Source organism: Stegostoma tigrinum, chromosome 5 (genome assembly GCF_030684315.1).
Source record: "Stegostoma tigrinum isolate sSteTig4 chromosome 5, sSteTig4.hap1, whole genome shotgun sequence".
In the NCBI taxonomy this organism is placed as follows: domain Eukaryota; kingdom Metazoa; phylum Chordata; class Chondrichthyes; order Orectolobiformes; family Stegostomatidae; genus Stegostoma; species Stegostoma tigrinum.
The window spans coordinates 52,362,204-52,379,535 of record NC_081358.1 but is presented as its reverse complement, the minus strand read 5'-3'; the positions used below and the strand labels follow the sequence as shown (position 1 = coordinate 52,379,535).

Here is a 17,332-nt window from a genome sequence, read left to right as displayed (position 1 = left end):
ACTCACCACAAGGTGGAGGTTCTCCCGAAGACCAACACATTTTGCAGCTGTGTCATCTTCCAAAGCCTACAGTGTACCTGCACCATCTGAAAGCTGCCTTGCTCAGCTGTGGAAGGAGTGAGACGAGATGGTAGAGAGGGTGACGCTGACACCACACTTCTCTGAGATGGCTCTGGAGCTCCTTGTGAATGGAATGGTGGGGAGGAGATGACTCCTCTTTCCAGAGCACTGGTGAAAAGAGTTGCATCATTACACCATGCCAGCCTGGTCTGATATTGCTAGTCAGTGCCAACCCCAGGGTGAAGAGGACAGGGCAGCGCTGTAGAAAGACATTTCGTAAGTGCAATATCCTATGGAGACAAAAGACTGACCACGAACCCCAGAGTGACACCACTGCAACTGGATACCTGACCATGGCCAAGGCCCGGAATGGTTATGGGAGGCTACCCTTGACTAACCATGCTGGAACCTCATGACTGACTTCAGTGGACATCAGTGTACACTACTTTCCTAAGATTTTCTTATCTATTGTACTTTTTGCTGCAGATGCCCTGTGTTTGGCATGAATACTGAGGTTATGTGGTACAGTTGACAGATTACTGTCCCACACTGATGTAGGCAAGGTGCATGTTCCCTTGACTCAGGATCACTGCACAGCACCACTACTACCTCCCTGGTTGTCTGCACCAATTATCAACACAAAGCACCAAAGGGCAGCAGGTCACACAGTGGTTAGCACAGGGTGAGTTGAACCTGCCACTTTAGACTGTGTTTGTTTAGACATTTTCTGTCTTGTTTTTAGCTTCTCCCAAATATAGTAATTAATATGTACCACAGTTGCAGGCTCTGAGTGTTGTTGCTTAACAATCATTTGACGATGTATCTGACAGTGAAATTTCTTTTTAGTTGTCTATGGGATGCAGACCTCACTGGCCAACATTTATTGCCCATCATTAATCTGAGAACATGGTATGAGCTGCCTTGTTGAACAGCAAAGATTTTTGGAGTGTAGGGACACCCACAATGCTCTTGGGGGTGGGGGGTGGGGTTTAGTTCCAGGATTTTGACCCAGTGACAGTGAAGGGATGGTGATATATTTCCAAGTAAGGATGGTGAGTGGCTCGGAGGGAAAACTTGAAGGTGGTGGTATTCTCCTTGATCTGCTGCCTTTGTCCTTCTAGATGGTAGAAGTCACAGGTTTGGAAGGTGCTGTTGAAGGACCCTTTGTGAATTGTAGGAATGCATGTTATGGATGGTACACACTATTGCCACTCTGCTTCAGTGGTGGAGGGTATGAATGTCTCAGGTGGTGGATGGAGTATCAGTCAAATGGACAGTTTTATTGTGTATAGTGTTGAGCTTCCTGAGTGTTTTGGAGCTGTACACATCCAGGCAGTGGGGAGAAATCCAGCACATTCCTGACTTGTACCTTCTAGATGGTGGACACGCTTTAAATAGTCAGGAGCTGAGATACTTGTTTCCAGCCTGACTCCTGCTCTTGTAGTCACAGTAATCATAAGGCTCATCCAGTTCAGTTTCTAGTCAATGGTGACCTCCAGAATGTTCATAGTCTGGGATTCATTTACAGTAATGCCATTAAAAGAGTTATGATCCCAGATCTGATAAACAACTTTAAGTTATGATCATAGACAAGATGAACAAATTATGTTACAACCTGGATTAGGACCAGTAACATTATATTTATAGAAGACAGAATGTAATATTTGGAGATTTACTAAGAGACCAAAACCATCAGGTTTCACAGTTTTGAACAAAGAATAATATTTTACCACATAAGTGAAAACAGTTATACATTCTACAATTCATGGGCAACTTATTTCCAACACTAAGAATTGACTTGTGGTAAAAATGGGTAACATACTGTGATTGAGCACCGCATAATGCATATCAAATATCAAATGTGATCATAATAGATCACACAGATTTCTCAGCAACTCCCACATTAGTTGTATAGTCAGTTATCAAATCTCATAAAGAATTACAATTCTTAATTTTGCTAATCTGGTCTTGAACCTCCCCCTCAAAAGCCACTCAGCTCAGCAGTTGCTGCTGTTGTAATCAGAGAGTCATACAGTTGTACAGCATAGAAACAGACCCTTACGTTCATCTTGTCTATGCTGACCAGATATCTTAATCTAGTTCTATTTGCCTACATTTGGCCCATATCCCACTGAACCCCTTCTGTTAATACACCCATTCAGATACCTTCTAAATGTTGTAATTGTCCCAGCCACCACCACTTCCTCTGGCAGCTAATTCCATACATGCATCACCCTCCACGTAAAACCATTGCTCCTTAGATCCCTTTCAAATCTTTCCCCTCTCACCTTAAACCTTTGCCCTCTCATTTTGGACTCCCCCATCCCAAGGAAATGACCTTGTCTATTTACGCTTTCCATGGCCCTCATGACTTTATATATCTCTGTAAGGTCACACTTTAGTCTCCAACACTTCGGGGTAAAAAGCCCCAGCCTATTCACCCTCTCCCTGTAGCTCAAACTTTCCAATCCTGGCAATATCCTTGTAAATCCTTTCTGAACTCTGTCAAGCTTCACAACATCCTTCCGAGAGCAGGGAGACCAAAACTGCATGCAGTATTCTAAAAGTGGCCTAACCAATGTCTTGTATAGCCACAACATGAGCCCCAGTTCTCACACTCAATGCATTGATCATAAGGGCAAGCATACCAAATGTCCTCCTCATTATCCTGTCTAACTCTGGCTCCACTTTCAAGGAACTACAAACCTGCACTCCAAGGTCTCTTTGTTCAGCCATACTCCCCAGGACCTTACCATTAAGTGTATAAGTCATGCCCTGATTTGCCTTTCCAAAATGCAGCACCTCACATTTATCTAAATTGAACTCCATCTGCCACTCCTTGGCCCATCTGATTAAGGTTTCATGGTACTCTGAGGTAACCATCTTTGCTGTTCACTACACCTTAAATTTTGGTGTTATCTGCAAAATTACTAACAATACCTTGTACGTTCACGTTAAAATCATTTTCATAAATGATTAAAATAAGCGGACCCAGCGCCCAGTCCCGGCAACACACTGCTGGTCACCGGCCTCCAAACTGAAAAGCAATCCTCCACCACCACCCTCTGATTTCTACCTTTAAGCCAGTTCTGTATCTAAATAGCTAGTTCTCTCTGCATTCCATATGATCTAACCTTGCTAACCAGGCTACCATGAAGAATCATGTCAAACACCTTACTGAAGTCCATATAGATGATATCCACCACTTTACCCTCATCAATCCTCTTTGACGCTTCTTCAAAAATCTCAATCAAGTTACTGAGACATGATTTCCCCAGGCATGAAGTCATGCTGGCTATCCTTTATCAGTCCTCGCCTTTCCAAATACATGTAAATCCTGTTCCTCAGCGTTCCCTCCAACATCGTGCCCACCACTGATGTCAGGCTCAGCGGTCTATAGTTCCCTGGCTTCTCCCTATCAGCGCTTCTTAAATAGTGGCATGTTAGTCAAACCTCCAGTCTTCCGGCACCTCATCTGCAGCTATCGATAACACAAATAACTCAGCAAGGGACCCAGCAATCACTTCCCTAGCTATCCACAGAGTTCTAGGATTCACCTGATCAGGTCCCAGGGATTTATCGGATTTCTCTCCCTTCCTGAGTCCATTCTTCTATTGACTTCGAAAATTCTATTCCAGTATTTAATCTCTGATACAACTCCAACTTTTCACCAATGACTTGCTTCACCAAGCCACATCTCACCTGAGCTCCAATCTTGGTCAGCTACAACAAGCAGGCACTGCACACTGTTTTTCACCAGCCAGTTTCAGCTACACTGATCTACTGATGACACACAGATTATTTCAGCCACCACAACTTTCAAAACCTTTCCTAACCCATGGCTACAACACTAAGATGCCTCCTGACACTAATAACTTGGCTTGAGTTCCAACAGTACAGAGGCATGTAACTGCACTTGGGACTTAACTCACTTTCTCCTGCACAGACATACGTAGTTCAGTTACTTATCCTGCAAGATAGCTAAAATTTGGTGCTACAGAAAATAATAACATAAGAACTAAGATGAGGAGCAGGCAATTCGGCCCCTCGAGCCTGTCCTGCCATTTTATGTGATCACAGTTGATCTCATCTCAGCCTTACTTGCACTTTCATACTCACTTTCCATAACCCTTAAACCCATTACTAAATTAAAAATCTGCCTATCTCCTACTTAAATTTATTCAGTGTCCCAGCATCCAGTGCACTCTGGAATTGTGAATTTCACAGATTCACAACCTGTGAGGGAAGAAATTTTTTCTCATCACTTCCTTTAAATCTGGTATCTCTGATCCTAAAACTACGATCTCTCATTCTATATTACCTCACATGAGGAAACAATGTTTTTATGTCGACTTTGTCAATCCCCTTTAGCACCTTGTATACCCCAATTAGTTCTCCTCTCATTCTTCTAAATTCCAGAGACTGTATGCCTAAACTGCTAAATCTCTGGAATCAGTCTAGTGAACACTTTCCGAATGCCTCCACTGCAACTACAGCCTTTCTCAAGGGGACCAAAATTGTACACAACATTCCAGGGGCAGTCTTCCTAATGCCTTATCTAGTTCCCTACTTTTATACTCTATTCCTTTACTAATAAATGCCAAAATTTCATTTATCTTATTTCCTGCCTTATCTGCATACTGGTTTTCTGCAATTCACGCAGATACCTCTACCTTGAAGTTCCTCTCCATTTTGACAATTCATTGACTTTATATTCTCTGACCAAAATGGAGAATCTCACAGTTATCCACATTAAACTGCATCTGCCACATTTTCGTCTATTCACCTCACCTTCAGCTTCTCTAAAGGGATTTCACAATTTTGAGTTTTTGGTTACCAATAGCCCAGGTTTACTGAATTTGAATTCCATCATTTGAGGGTACACCCCAAGAGCAGTAGACAGTGATATGACCAATACGTTACTGTCCCTCTGGTGCTCTATTGTTTCAACTCAACCCCATTGAGAAAGTGCCTAGCCTCTTCTCCCAATCAGCCCAGCTTTGGAGCAAAGTTGTCCCACCACAGAATCATAGCTTACGCCCCTCACTACTTCATGATGTATATTGTACCATGCACTGTACATAGATACCATCCATCCGTTACAGACATTTTACATTACATTTAATGGTGATAAGTAAATCACAGAAACAACTCAAGTGGCACATTGAAATTTTTATTTTCAACAACATATATTATATCACAGAATCCCTACAGTTTAGAAACAGACCATTCGGCCCAACAAATCCACACTGTCTCTCCGAAAAGCATCCCACCCAGATCCATTCCCCTACCCCTACCTTTCCCACGTCAAACTCACCCAAACTAAACATCCCTGGGCACTATGGGTAATTTAGCACGATCAATCCATCTACCCTGCACTTCTTTGGACTGCGGGAGGAAACAGAGTGCCCAGAGGAAACCCACGCAGACACAGGGAGAACACGCAAACTCCACACAGACAGTTGCCTGAGGGTGGAATCGAACCGGAGGCTGGAATGTAACATATCATGTCACTTCACAGGAATATGATCAAACCAAATTTGACACCAAACCATTGAAGTGGTTATTACATCTGGAAGCTAAATACTTGGTCAAATGGTAGGTTTTAAGGACTGTCTTCCACGATGAGACGCTGAAAGATTTATAGAGAGAATCCTGGAGCTAAGTCTTTAGGCAGCTGAAAGCATGGCTACCAACGGTTGAGCAATTAAAGTCAGGGATGATCTAGCAATTCAGAGTCAGAAGAGCACAAAGATCGGAGACGGTTTTAGGACTGGAGGAGGCTAGCAGGTGGCAATTCTGACAAAGTGACCAGCAGGCCTAGATTTTATGGGACCATCCGATATTTTAGGAGGCTATCCACTATTTGTTCCAGTTTTGAAACTGCACTTTAAGAAATATAGGTCTTTCCACACTGTAGTGATTCTATCAAGTCTGCATTGACCCTCCAAAGAGCAGCCAATGCAAACCCATCCATCCACCCTCTCCCTATAACCCGTCATTTACCACAGCAAATCTACCTAATCTGCACATATGTGGGCCGTGGAGGGAAACTGGAGGACCCAGCAGAAGCCTACATAGGTGCGGGGAGAAAGTCAAAACTCTAAACAGACAGACAATCACCCAAAGCTGGAATCAAACCTGGGTCCCTGCTGCTGTGAGGCAGTATTGATAACCTCTAAGCCGCCATGCTGCTGACAGATTTATGCTATGCTGGTCCCATCAGTTTCCAAACATCCATGACGTTTGCGAGCAAAGTCCTTTAAATGCGCATTGTGGTGTTCTCCTAGTGACCCATTCCCATTCTATGGGGACCTGTTCCTGCTCTGATTGTTTGGGAGGCCACACTTCGTTCCCACACTTCCAGACAGGTACTTCCCCCAAAGCCAATGGTTGAGGGAGTGCCTGCCAAAAGTCTCGTCAGCATCCCTTGTTATCCATAGACCGACATGGTAATTCCATACCAAACTGACTCTTATCTTCTTTCTTGAGAGTTGGTCAATCTGGCTCCTGCAGGCTCACAGCACAAATACCCTCAAGGAACAACTTGCAAAAAGACCTGGGGGATATTCATGAATCAATCATTGAAACTGTGAACACAGAATATAGCATCAGTAAATGAGAAACATTAGATCCTAGGATATCTACAAAGAGGGCTAAGGTAGCAATCCCAACTCATGATAGCGTGTTTCGAAACCACATTGGTTCAACTCCACACAATTGCTGTTGAGACTTTTTTGACTTTGGACAGGTGAACAGCAAAGAGTGAGTAAATTTGAACTAAGTTTTAGACACTTGAGCCAAAGAGACAAAAAAATCTGGGAACATTGGTTGCAGAAGTGAAGTCTCGGGGCATGTCAGTGAATTATTCAAAGGTTCTGAGAGGTAGGTATAGATAATTTGAACCTGAAAAATACATTTTGCTGTCACACCTTAAAAGGTTGCACTGATCGAAGGTCAGAAGGAGATGAATAATTTAAATTGACTGTTTACAGAGAAGGCGTTGAATGTGCAGAAATGACTTGCTGAGAGGAGTAGTTTAACTGGATTATGATGCGAAATTTAAGAACAAATGGGACGTAGGTGATTGATGGTTTGGAAAGGTTGAGCCATGTTTGATGTTTCCTATACTTTGTCACCGATGTATTAGTCCTTGCTTGCATTCAGGATTTTACTGCAGATTATGTGCTGAGCTAGCAGTGCAACAATGTGAAATGGGCCTCAATGTATGTGGCTACAGAATAGTAAAAAGGACTAGTCTTACAATGATGGTTAAACCTACTGCCAGTTATTACCTACATTTTGGATCCAGAAGATAAGGCTGTGGATGGAGTTTTCAGGCCTTTTTATGCCAAATGTTAACTGAATGTAACATTGATGAGCTGATAGCAGTGGTGCTTTTAACGTTAACAAAAATCCATAAAATCCATGAAACCTTTTATCTTCCTCTATTCATGAACTGCAGAAGCCAAGAGTTAAGAAGAAAATGGATTGTTTCTTCTAGCAATAAAATACAGTACTCTGCTAACAGTCCTGTCCATGTGTGTAAACATTTTTGTTTACTTCAACAGAAATGTGTAGGAAACAGTTATTATTTGGGGTATATACAGTGCTTAGAATAAAGGAACCTAAATATCACAGGCCAGCTTTGTTTAGTCAGTCCATATTTATAACATTGAGTTCCCTTTGGAGCTTGCTTCAAAGAGGCAATAAGGTAATTCATTTACACAGATTACTCATAATCAGGAGAAAGAAGATTCCTTCAGTCTATTACCTTGGACTAGATTCTTGATCAAGAACTGAAAGGACCTGTTAACACAACAGAGAAAAACACAGCACTCAAAACAATATACATGACAACACCATAGGCTTTGTTTGCTGTAATTCTATAATGACTTGGGTACCCCCCTTCATCAGCTTTGCTATTTGTCCATTCAAGCCTAGATTCCTCCAAAACTGGGATGAGGCAGTGGAAAATGAGATGCTGAGGCATATCGCTGCTTCCTTAACTGTCTCAGATTTTCCATTATCTCTGCCTCTGTAGTAGTGTCCTCCCCTCCTCTTGATTTTAAATTTTGACAGAGGAGTAGACCTGGCATTTTGACTATTTTTCTTCATGGCAATTGCGGTACTTCTAGAGTCTGGCTGACTGGAGATTGCATAGGATTTCAGAAGGCCAACAGTATCTTGGTCTACCTCTGCTTTGACTCAAAAAAAGCTTGCATTCATTGGACTTGATCTACAAAAAGCAAACACATCTACTGTTACTGCATTAATGGCTTCTCTGATTTTTCAGCCTTGCCCTCTTGCGATGGGAATTCAATGGGAGCCTGCCCTTTATCACAAATGACATTGCTAGGATGAATTTCCATTTCATGATTTAAGCACATATCAGGAATGACATTCCAGGGCAGCATTAAGAGAGTCTTACATTGACAGAGGGCTCTTAAGTAACTGTTACAAAAAGGTCCAGTCTGCCTGTTTAAATTTAAATTAATGTTCATATCCCAAAGTTCTCAGAAGAGCAACAAAGAGTTCTCAAAATACTTTATTATAACAAGTAGTTTAGGGAATCTTGTAGACAAATAAGATGGCATTTAAATTTGTGTTTTAGTTTCATCTCCAAATGCCTTTCCACTACTACTGCAAATTCAGATTAACTAGTAATTTCTTTCCTTGCTATTTATTCAGATAAATAATCATGTTACATACATAATAACAGAGTTTAAATTTCACTATAATTCATAATAGGCATACTACTATGAGCTCAACACTTCAATATGAGGAGGAAAAAAATCAATCATGCCTCTCAGTCCTGCAATTATCCACAGACCCTTCATCAATTATGGATGGACATCTGTACTTAGATGTGGCTATGGCCATTTTGTCAAATAGCTTACATACAAATATTCGTATTAGATACATCTTATGTGGACAAGTGCCAATAAAATAGAAGCCTAAGAAGGAATGCCTTCACTGGAAGGGAAAGGAATGTTTATCATGACAGATTAATTATATTTTTCTGCAAATTCTATGCCTGCGTTCATCGGATAAAAACAATCAGACTTACAATTGGAAATCCACTTGCTGACTGGATCCTGTGCTCATGATAAACATCTGAACCCTGCTCTGGTCAGCAGATGCATTTGAATGACTTACTACTAACTTACGAAATCAAAATTGAGCATTTAGATCCTTTTGCCTGCAGCTTGTTTCTGTGAAGGTCTGTGTTGATACTTGTATTTTTCCACAGAGACTCCATTCCACAACTCATAGAGTATGACATGGCAAAAGGAATGTGAGGAATCAGGAATCTACAGCTTCCCTGAGGCACTTATTTATACAGGTTTGTATTTGCCAATTCTATAGTTTGGGATTGTTGCTGCACCAGATATCCCTCTGCTGCAAGAACTGTATGGTCTGCATAATGTGAAATCCACAGACAATAAATGCACAACAGTTATTAGGGTGAACATCCCTCTCAAGAGTATCTGGAGAACCTATCCCTACATGATAGCTGTGAACAGCATGTGTTTTACAAAGATTCTGCCACTGGGCATCGGTTCCAAATCCCCCATGTTAATTCTTGGTTCAGGTCTTATTTCAAACAGGATGATTTTAGTAGTCAAACATTTTCATTATCTCACAATGAGCTGCTCAGATCATCAGATGCCTCTGTATGGTACATTTCACCCAACTCCTTCAGAATAAAGAAAGGATACAAAGATGCTCACTAACTTTCTTCCTCAACCACACACACTGTACAGGAAGTTACTGATCTTCTTCTGCCTGGGTGCAGGCTGTCTACGCACCCATCTGATGGTGCATAGGAGATGTGGTTAGAAGGGAGTACAACATAATACCTGTGGTTTGAAAACCATGGATATGAACTGACAGTTTAGACTTGCTTTTCAAGATAATTTTCTTTAATGGCCATAATCGTATTTTGCTTAGAAGGAAAATTCATACACGTGGGAGCAGGTTTTGGCCATGTTGGAGCACCAACACCTAGCACAAAAGATAAGTTTGCCTTCCATTTCTCCACTGACCCCAGTTGGTGCACTCTCAGGCTCAGCTTAATGGCTTTGGTAAGAAGACAAAAATTAATGGTGGCACTGTTAGGAAAGATGATGATTTCTTCATGGGCTCATTGGGGTAAGAAGGTGCAATGTCAGCAACTTTATGCTCTCAACCAATGTGCTACACTGCTGTCATGTGCCAGTGGTGGGCAGCTAATGACGATGCTTTTTACAGGTACTCTTTACCTCCGCGAGGTGTTTTCTGGTGTCCCTACTGAGGTTGAAGCCTGGAAAACCGTCACCATCCATGTCAGGTGGTAGGCTGGGAAACCCAGCAATGTCTCATTTAATTCTTGATCCCCACTTCACTCCTTCTGCCAGAGGACTTGAGCGAGAGCACAGGCCATGCTTTGGTGCTTCTGGGATAGGTAGTGGGTTGAATGGCCTCCTTCTGCACCCTCACAATTCTGTAATTGAAGGGATTTCTCTCCACAATGCTGGTTTGGCAGCTGTGGCTACATTGGATTTTAAAATATTGGACAGTGTTCAGAAGGGTTCTCCATTTGATGCGTCCTCTCATTTGCCCACCTACTTCAGGAATGTCTGCCACTGATGGTGGGGCTGTCAATACTGCAAGTGCTAGATGGCCTCCCACTGACACTCCAGTTTTGGAACCAATTCTTCTTCAAAATTTCCCTCTGGGTCTTGCTGCAGATATCAGTATATTCCTGACTGACATTGCAGCCAGATGAAGGGATTGTGGTTAAAAATACTGCCCATGCTTTTAGTTTTCACTAGAATAGCAGTCTGTTAGGGGAGACACTTAACTTGCCAGTACCCATAGAGCCAGATGTCGTCAGGAGGATTGTATTGGAGCAGTGGTGAATGAGCTTACAATGGTATCCCAGGTACCTGTTCTTTCTTCTACACCAAGAATCCCCTATCTGCTGTCTCTGCTGCTTCTCATCAGCGTATTACAAACCAAATGGCAATGCAACTACTGATCTCAAAATTCACTGTGCTGCTCGTTAGGCTGAAATGACACTCCCTGCCAAGTCCAGCAACTCACCACAACACCTCCAATAACACCACCCAATACTTACACAGACTTTGCCGAAGGAGGCAACATGCTGTTACCAGCAACCTGCACTAATGACCCTCTAAACAGGGCTAGACACCATAAGATATAGGAGCAGAATCAGGCCATTCGACCCATCGAGACTGCTCCGCCATTTAATTATGGTTGATACTTTTCTCAAACCCGTTCTCCTGTCTTCTCCCCATATCCTTTGATCTGTTTACTAACGAAGAAGCTATCTATCTCTGTTTTTAAGACACTCAATGACTCGGCCTCCACAGCTTTCTGTATCAAAACTTCCTCAGATTCACCACCCACTTGCTGAAGAAATTCCTCTTCATCTCAGTTCTAAAGGGCTGTCCATTCACTCTGAGGATCTGTCCTTGGGTCCAATTCTTTCTGACTAATGGAAACATTTTCTCCACATCTACTGTCTCCAGGCCTCTCAGTTTTCTGTAAGTTTCATTGAGATCCCCTTCATCCTTCTATACTCCATCAAGTATGGAGCCCAGATCCTCAATCACACCTCATATGACAAGCCCTTTATTCCTGGGATCATTCTTATGAACCTTGACTGGACCCCTTCCAAAGCCAGCAAACCTTCATTAGATACGGGTGTCCAAAACTGCTTACAATATTCCAACTACAATCTGACCAGCACCCTGCACAGCCTCAGCACTGTGTCCCTGCTCTTTTATTCTAGCCCTCTGACACTGCATATGCCTTCCTAACTACTAACTGAACCAGTATATTAACTTTAAAAGAATACTGATTTAGGACTCTCAGATCCCATTGTGCTTCAGTTTTCCAAAGACTTTCCTGATTTAGAAAATATTCTACTCCTCTAAACTTCCTACCAAAGTGCATAACATTACACTTTCCCACATTGTATTCCATCCACCACTTCCCTGCCCACTGTCCTGGGCTGTCAAGGTCCCCTTGCAACCTCTCCACTTCCTCGACACTACCTGTCCCTCCACCTACCTTTATCTCATCTGCAAACTTAAGCAACAATGTCCTCAATTTTATCATCCAGATTGTTAACGCATAACATGAATTGTTGTGGTTCCAACACTGACCCACTAGTCACTGATTGCCATCCTGAAAAAAAATACGCCTTTAGCCCCACTCTTTGCCTTTTGGGCTGTTATTCTATTTAGCAACCTCTTGTGTAGCACTGTGACAGAGGACTTCTGGAAATCCAAACCTACTGGTTCTTCTTTGTCTAACATGTTCATTACCTCCTCAAAGAATTCTAACAGGTTTGTCAGGTGTGGCCTCTCCTTGATGAAGCCATGCTGACTCAATCATATTTTACCAAGCACTTCAAGTACTCTGCAATCTCATCCTTAATAACAATAACAGACTCTGAAATCTTACCAATGAACGAGGTCAGGCTAACTGGCCAATAGTTTCCTCTTTTCTGACTCTCTCACTTCTTAAACAGGGGTGTTGCATTAGCCATTTTCCAGCCCTCTGGGACCCTCCTTGACTCCAAAGATCACCATCAGTGCCCCACAATCTCCTCACCAATCTCTTTCATGATCCTGGTGTGTAGTCCATCTGGTCCAGGTAATTTATCCATCTTCAGACCTTTTAACTTCTCCAGCATCTCCTCCTTGGTGATGATCACTACAGTCATCACTGCCCCCGACTCTCCTGAAGCTCTGGTATGCTACGAGATGCTGGTCAGCACAAATTCAACTGTTAGTGGACAGAGAATGAGTTTACTGGAGGTATGAGGTCCATGTTTCAAAATCCTGCATCAAATCAGGCAAGATATTGTTTAAAGCCATGATCCAATCTGCTGGGACTTTCTGATGCACAATGGCAGGGCTGCACTTGCTTCTTTCCAAACAAACAGTCCCATGTTAGCCATTCCTTACAGACCACATGGGCCATACAGAGAGTCTCAGTTAAACAGCAGTGGGTCCAACCGAAAAAAGACCTGCCCTGATTTGCCTTTTCAAAATGCAGCACCTCACATTTATCTAAATTGAACACCGTCTGCCACTCCTCAGCCCATTGGCCCATCTGATCACTGAAAAGTTTCCCCACTGCTACATCTAGCACTATTCTGGCTTTGTTCCCTAAAATTAGGTCCAGCATCACCCCTCTATTACAGTGTTTTTCTACTCACTGGATTATTACGCCCTCCTGGACACATTTTAAGAATCCTTCTATCTCTGTGCCTGTCATACTTTGTCTATCCAGCTAATATTGGGAAAGCTGAAATCCTCCACTGTAACTGCACTATTATCTTTATGCTTCTGCGATTTTCCTGCTGCATTGAATGCTTTCACAGATTTCTGCTCATGTTTTAGATTTACATCATCTGTAATTGTTTGTTGATATAATATTGTCCAGTTCCTCCATTGCGCCCTGGATATAATCGGTTTCTTCATTGTTATCCTTTATTTTATCAACTGCTTTTCCCTCTACTCCCAATTTTCCAAAGTTAACTTGCATTGCTGACTTTCTACAACAGCAAAACTTTGAGTGGAAATTCTAATGTCTTGAACTAACTGTCAGACACATAGTCTTGTGTGCTGTGGCTCATACCTCTCTTCTGCTTTCTGCCATCTATCCTAATTATTCTCTCTCCCACATCACAATACAGTATTATGAATTTCACCACTGATGTTTCAATATCATTCTCTATTCTGCTAAACACAATAACCTATATTGGGACAGGATTCATCAGTGATCTGCACATTGGCAGCTCATTGATTTGACTCTTTTAATGCTGCCTGACCAGGCTTTTTTGTTTTTGTTTCTGACGCTATATCAAAAAGACATGTATTTTTCAAAAGCTACTGAATAGCAATCAGATTGAAACCTTTGGTGCATTCCCCCCACTTCCTATACAAATTACACTGACAAATAGTTAACGTCATTCTCCAATTAGCTCATTACAGACTAGAGATCAAACTAAGTATTTCCAAGATCTGCACAGTTAAGTCTTTGAACTCAAAACTTTAATTCTATTGTTTCTCCACAGTTGCTGCCAGACTTTGAGTTTCTCCAGCATTTTCTACTTTGATTTAAGTAATATTTCAAATTTGGCTTTCTTAAAAGGTGCGAGTAATAAGTACAGAAGACTGCCTATCACACATATCTCTTAAGCTAACAACTGCCATTTACACAAGTTTGTATTGGAAGGTGAATAATGGATACTGTATCTTGTGTAATCACAGAGTAGTAATCTAATCAAGTCGTGTTAAAACTGAAGTGGTTTAGATAACTGTCATCTAAAGCCTGAAATTAGCTTACTGTCTTGGAACTTCTCCAAATTGTTAGTTTTCAAAAAACTAAAAATGGTAAAACTTCATGGGGTGATTTTATTCAATTACAAGTCAACTTCAGTGCCAATAGCAGGTGTTAGAACAGAAGGTGGCTGACAGTGTTCCTCATATTGTTGACACACCGATTGAATGAATAACAATCAAGCTGCAATCCTAACCAAGAAGTACTTTGCAAGAGGTAACCATACATTTCTATATACACATAACAAGGAGTACCAGTGCACCCTTTCAATTTTCCAAGCACACTTAATATGTTCCATTGTGACATTCTCTTTCAGGAAGACCTATGTGATGTTATTACAATAAACAGTACTTGCAATCCCTCTCCGGGCAGTTATTTCCACTAGTAACACAGTTTTTTTAGTTTATTAAACTTCATCTCAATTGCTTAGCTCTATCTTCACACTCTTTCCTTCGATTTAGCAATTAAAATCCGTGCTCCAGCGGTCTACGCGTTATTCAGAAATTTCAAATGACCTCTTCTCCATTTCCGCTGGCGTTTGCGTCAAAATCTGAATTCACCTGTGTGCGACTTCCCCCCGATTAAACACCCTTGCTCCCTCTCCCTCTCAGGTACAGTACCGCACTGTCTTTGATCCAGTCTGTGTGCAGTTGAAGTGGGCGGATCGACGCACCTTTCATCCAGTCACTTACCTGTTTTCGAGGTTGGTGCCGCCCCCTGGAATCTGAAAGCGCTCAGCCTGGAAAAAAAACGCAACTTTTACCTCCAGCACCTCACCCAACTGAAATCTGCATTTTCTCACATCTATATATATATTTATATACTTTTTTTGTTGGAAATTCCCTCATCATATATTACTTTGAGAGTGCAACCACAGTGTAGCCCCTGAACTTTTTGGGATTTTTTTTAGAAGGAAAGGGGTTTTGATTTTTACGTCCCCCCCAACACACACACACTTTATGCAGCCTTGCAAGTCTCATGTAGTGCAGGGTTACCGTGGGACTGCACTCATCTCACCGGTTCTGCAGAAAGTCGAAAAGAGGAATTACCTGTAGCTCGGGTTCTGCCGTCAGACGGTACCGCACCGACTTGAAAGTCCAGTTTCGCAAGAGGAGCCGGAGAAATATGTCACAGGAGACGGACAAGTAAGTGAACCTACTGGTTCTGGCTGTCTCTTTATCCTCGGCTTTATCTTTAATGGTCTCTTGTCTTCAACCAACAACAACCCCCCACCCCCCACCCCCCCCCCATATTCTCCTCAACTCGACAAACCAGTGTCTTTATCCACTCACTAGACTTGGATTGTGATTATTATCAACATATTTTGAGATTATTTGACGCGATCATCCTGGAATCCGATGACACAAAGAGCCTTTTCCAAGTCCCATTCCGCGCCCCCCCCCCCCCAGCCATCGGCCATTTTCTGACGGGACGTGGGTGGGTGGAAACGAAGGGGATGGTCTTCAAACTGAGTTAGTACCCTCCTTCCCCCGCCGTCCCAATGGAGGTGGTGAACTCCGTTGAGTTAGGTGTTGAATCCCCTCCTTCCCCCCCCCCCCCCCCCCGTTGCGGACGGGGTGGGGTTATAAGGGACTCAACTCCCTCACCACTCCAACCCCCCCACCCCGGGCTGCTCACTTGGGACTCAGCTGCACTTTACCGCCGGGTCCTGGGCTCCTCACCAAGAATTCGGCTGCACCCTTTCCTCCTATTCTGGGACTCGGATTCAATCCCCTTCACCACCACCACCCACAGCCTTAATCCAATACACGCTCTCACCTCTTTCGCCCCCCGCCCATCACCTTCACCTCCACCTCATCCTTCCCCTCCTTGATCCTTGTCTTCTCCCCCTTCCAAATTGACGTGATTTGCAAATGGTTTTAAAATGAGTAGAGATTAACACATACACAACCTCTTGCATATGTGAAGTAATTTGAAACCCTGATTATTACAACCTTGTTATTCTTACATATATCAGAGATCTAGAACATAGAACAGTACAGCACAGAACAGGCCCTTCAGCCCACAATGTTGTGCCGACCATTGATCCTCATGGATGCACCCTCAAATTTCTGTGACCATATGCATGTCCAGCAGTCTCTTAAATGACCCCAATGACCTTGCTTCCACAACTGCTGCTGGCAACGCATTCCATGCTCTCACAACTCTCTGCGTAAAGAACCTGCCTCTGACATCCCCTCTATACTTTCCACCAACCAGCTTAAAACTATGACCCCTCGTGCTAGCCATTTCTGCCCTGGGAAATAGTCTCTGGCTATCGACTCTATCTATGCCTCTCATTATCTTGTATACCTCAATTAGGTCCCCTCTCCTCCTCCTTTTCTCCAATGAAAAGAGACCGAGCTCAGTCAACCTCTCTTCATAAGATAAGCCCTCCAGTCCAGGCAGCATCCTGGTAAACCTCCTCTGAACCCTCTCCAAAGCATCCACATCTTTCCTATAATAGGGCGCCCAGAACTGGACGCAGTATTCCAAGTGCGGTCTAACCAAAGTTTTATAGAGCTGCAACAAGATCTCACGACTCTTAAACTCAATCCCCCTGTTAATGAAAGCCAAAACACCATATGCTTTCTTAACAACCCTGTCCACTTGGGTGGCCATTTTAAGGGATCTATGTATCTGCACACCAAGATCCCTCTGTTCCTCCACGCTGCTAAGAATCCTATCCTTAATCCTGTACTCAGCTTTCAAATTCGACCTTCCAAAATGCATCACCTCGCATTTATCCAGGTTGAACTCCATCTGCCACCTCTCAGCCCATCTCTGCATCCTGTCAATGTCCCGCTGCAGCCTACAACAGCCCTCTACACTGTCAACGACACCTCCGACCTTTGTGTCGTCTGCAAACTTGCTGACCCATCCTTCAATTCCCTCGTCCAAGTCATTA

General features: G+C 42.8%; 1 protein-coding gene and 1 long non-coding RNA gene across 4 annotated transcripts in view; one reads left to right on the top strand and one right to left on the bottom strand.

Annotated features, from left to right (window-relative positions):
• Positions 1 to 5,282: 5,282 nt before the first annotated feature.
• LOC125451832 (uncharacterized) lies at positions 5,283 to 15,632 on the bottom strand. 3 transcript variants are annotated; one of them, XR_007247401.2, is made up of 5 exons: positions 15,474 to 15,632; positions 15,117 to 15,163; positions 12,688 to 12,861; positions 7,835 to 7,869; positions 5,283 to 6,650 (listed from the first exon to the last, which is right to left on the bottom strand). It is a non-coding gene; the product is annotated as an uncharacterized LOC125451832 (long non-coding RNA). The 3 variants fall into 3 exon arrangements; XR_007247400.2 differs by having other exon boundaries at positions 5,283 to 6,619; XR_009445750.1 differs by lacking the exon at positions 12,688 to 12,861 and having other exon boundaries at positions 5,285 to 6,619.
• The window catches only part of LOC125451831 (grainyhead-like protein 2 homolog), a 133,336-nt gene continuing 131,165 nt past the window's right edge, over positions 15,162 to 17,332 (top strand). Inside the window, exon 1 of the mRNA XM_048529463.2 lies at positions 15,162 to 15,569. Within this exon, the coding sequence (XP_048385420.1) occupies positions 15,550 to 15,569 (20 nt within the window). The 5' untranslated portion in view covers positions 15,162 to 15,549. The remainder of the gene's footprint in view (positions 15,570 to 17,332) is intronic.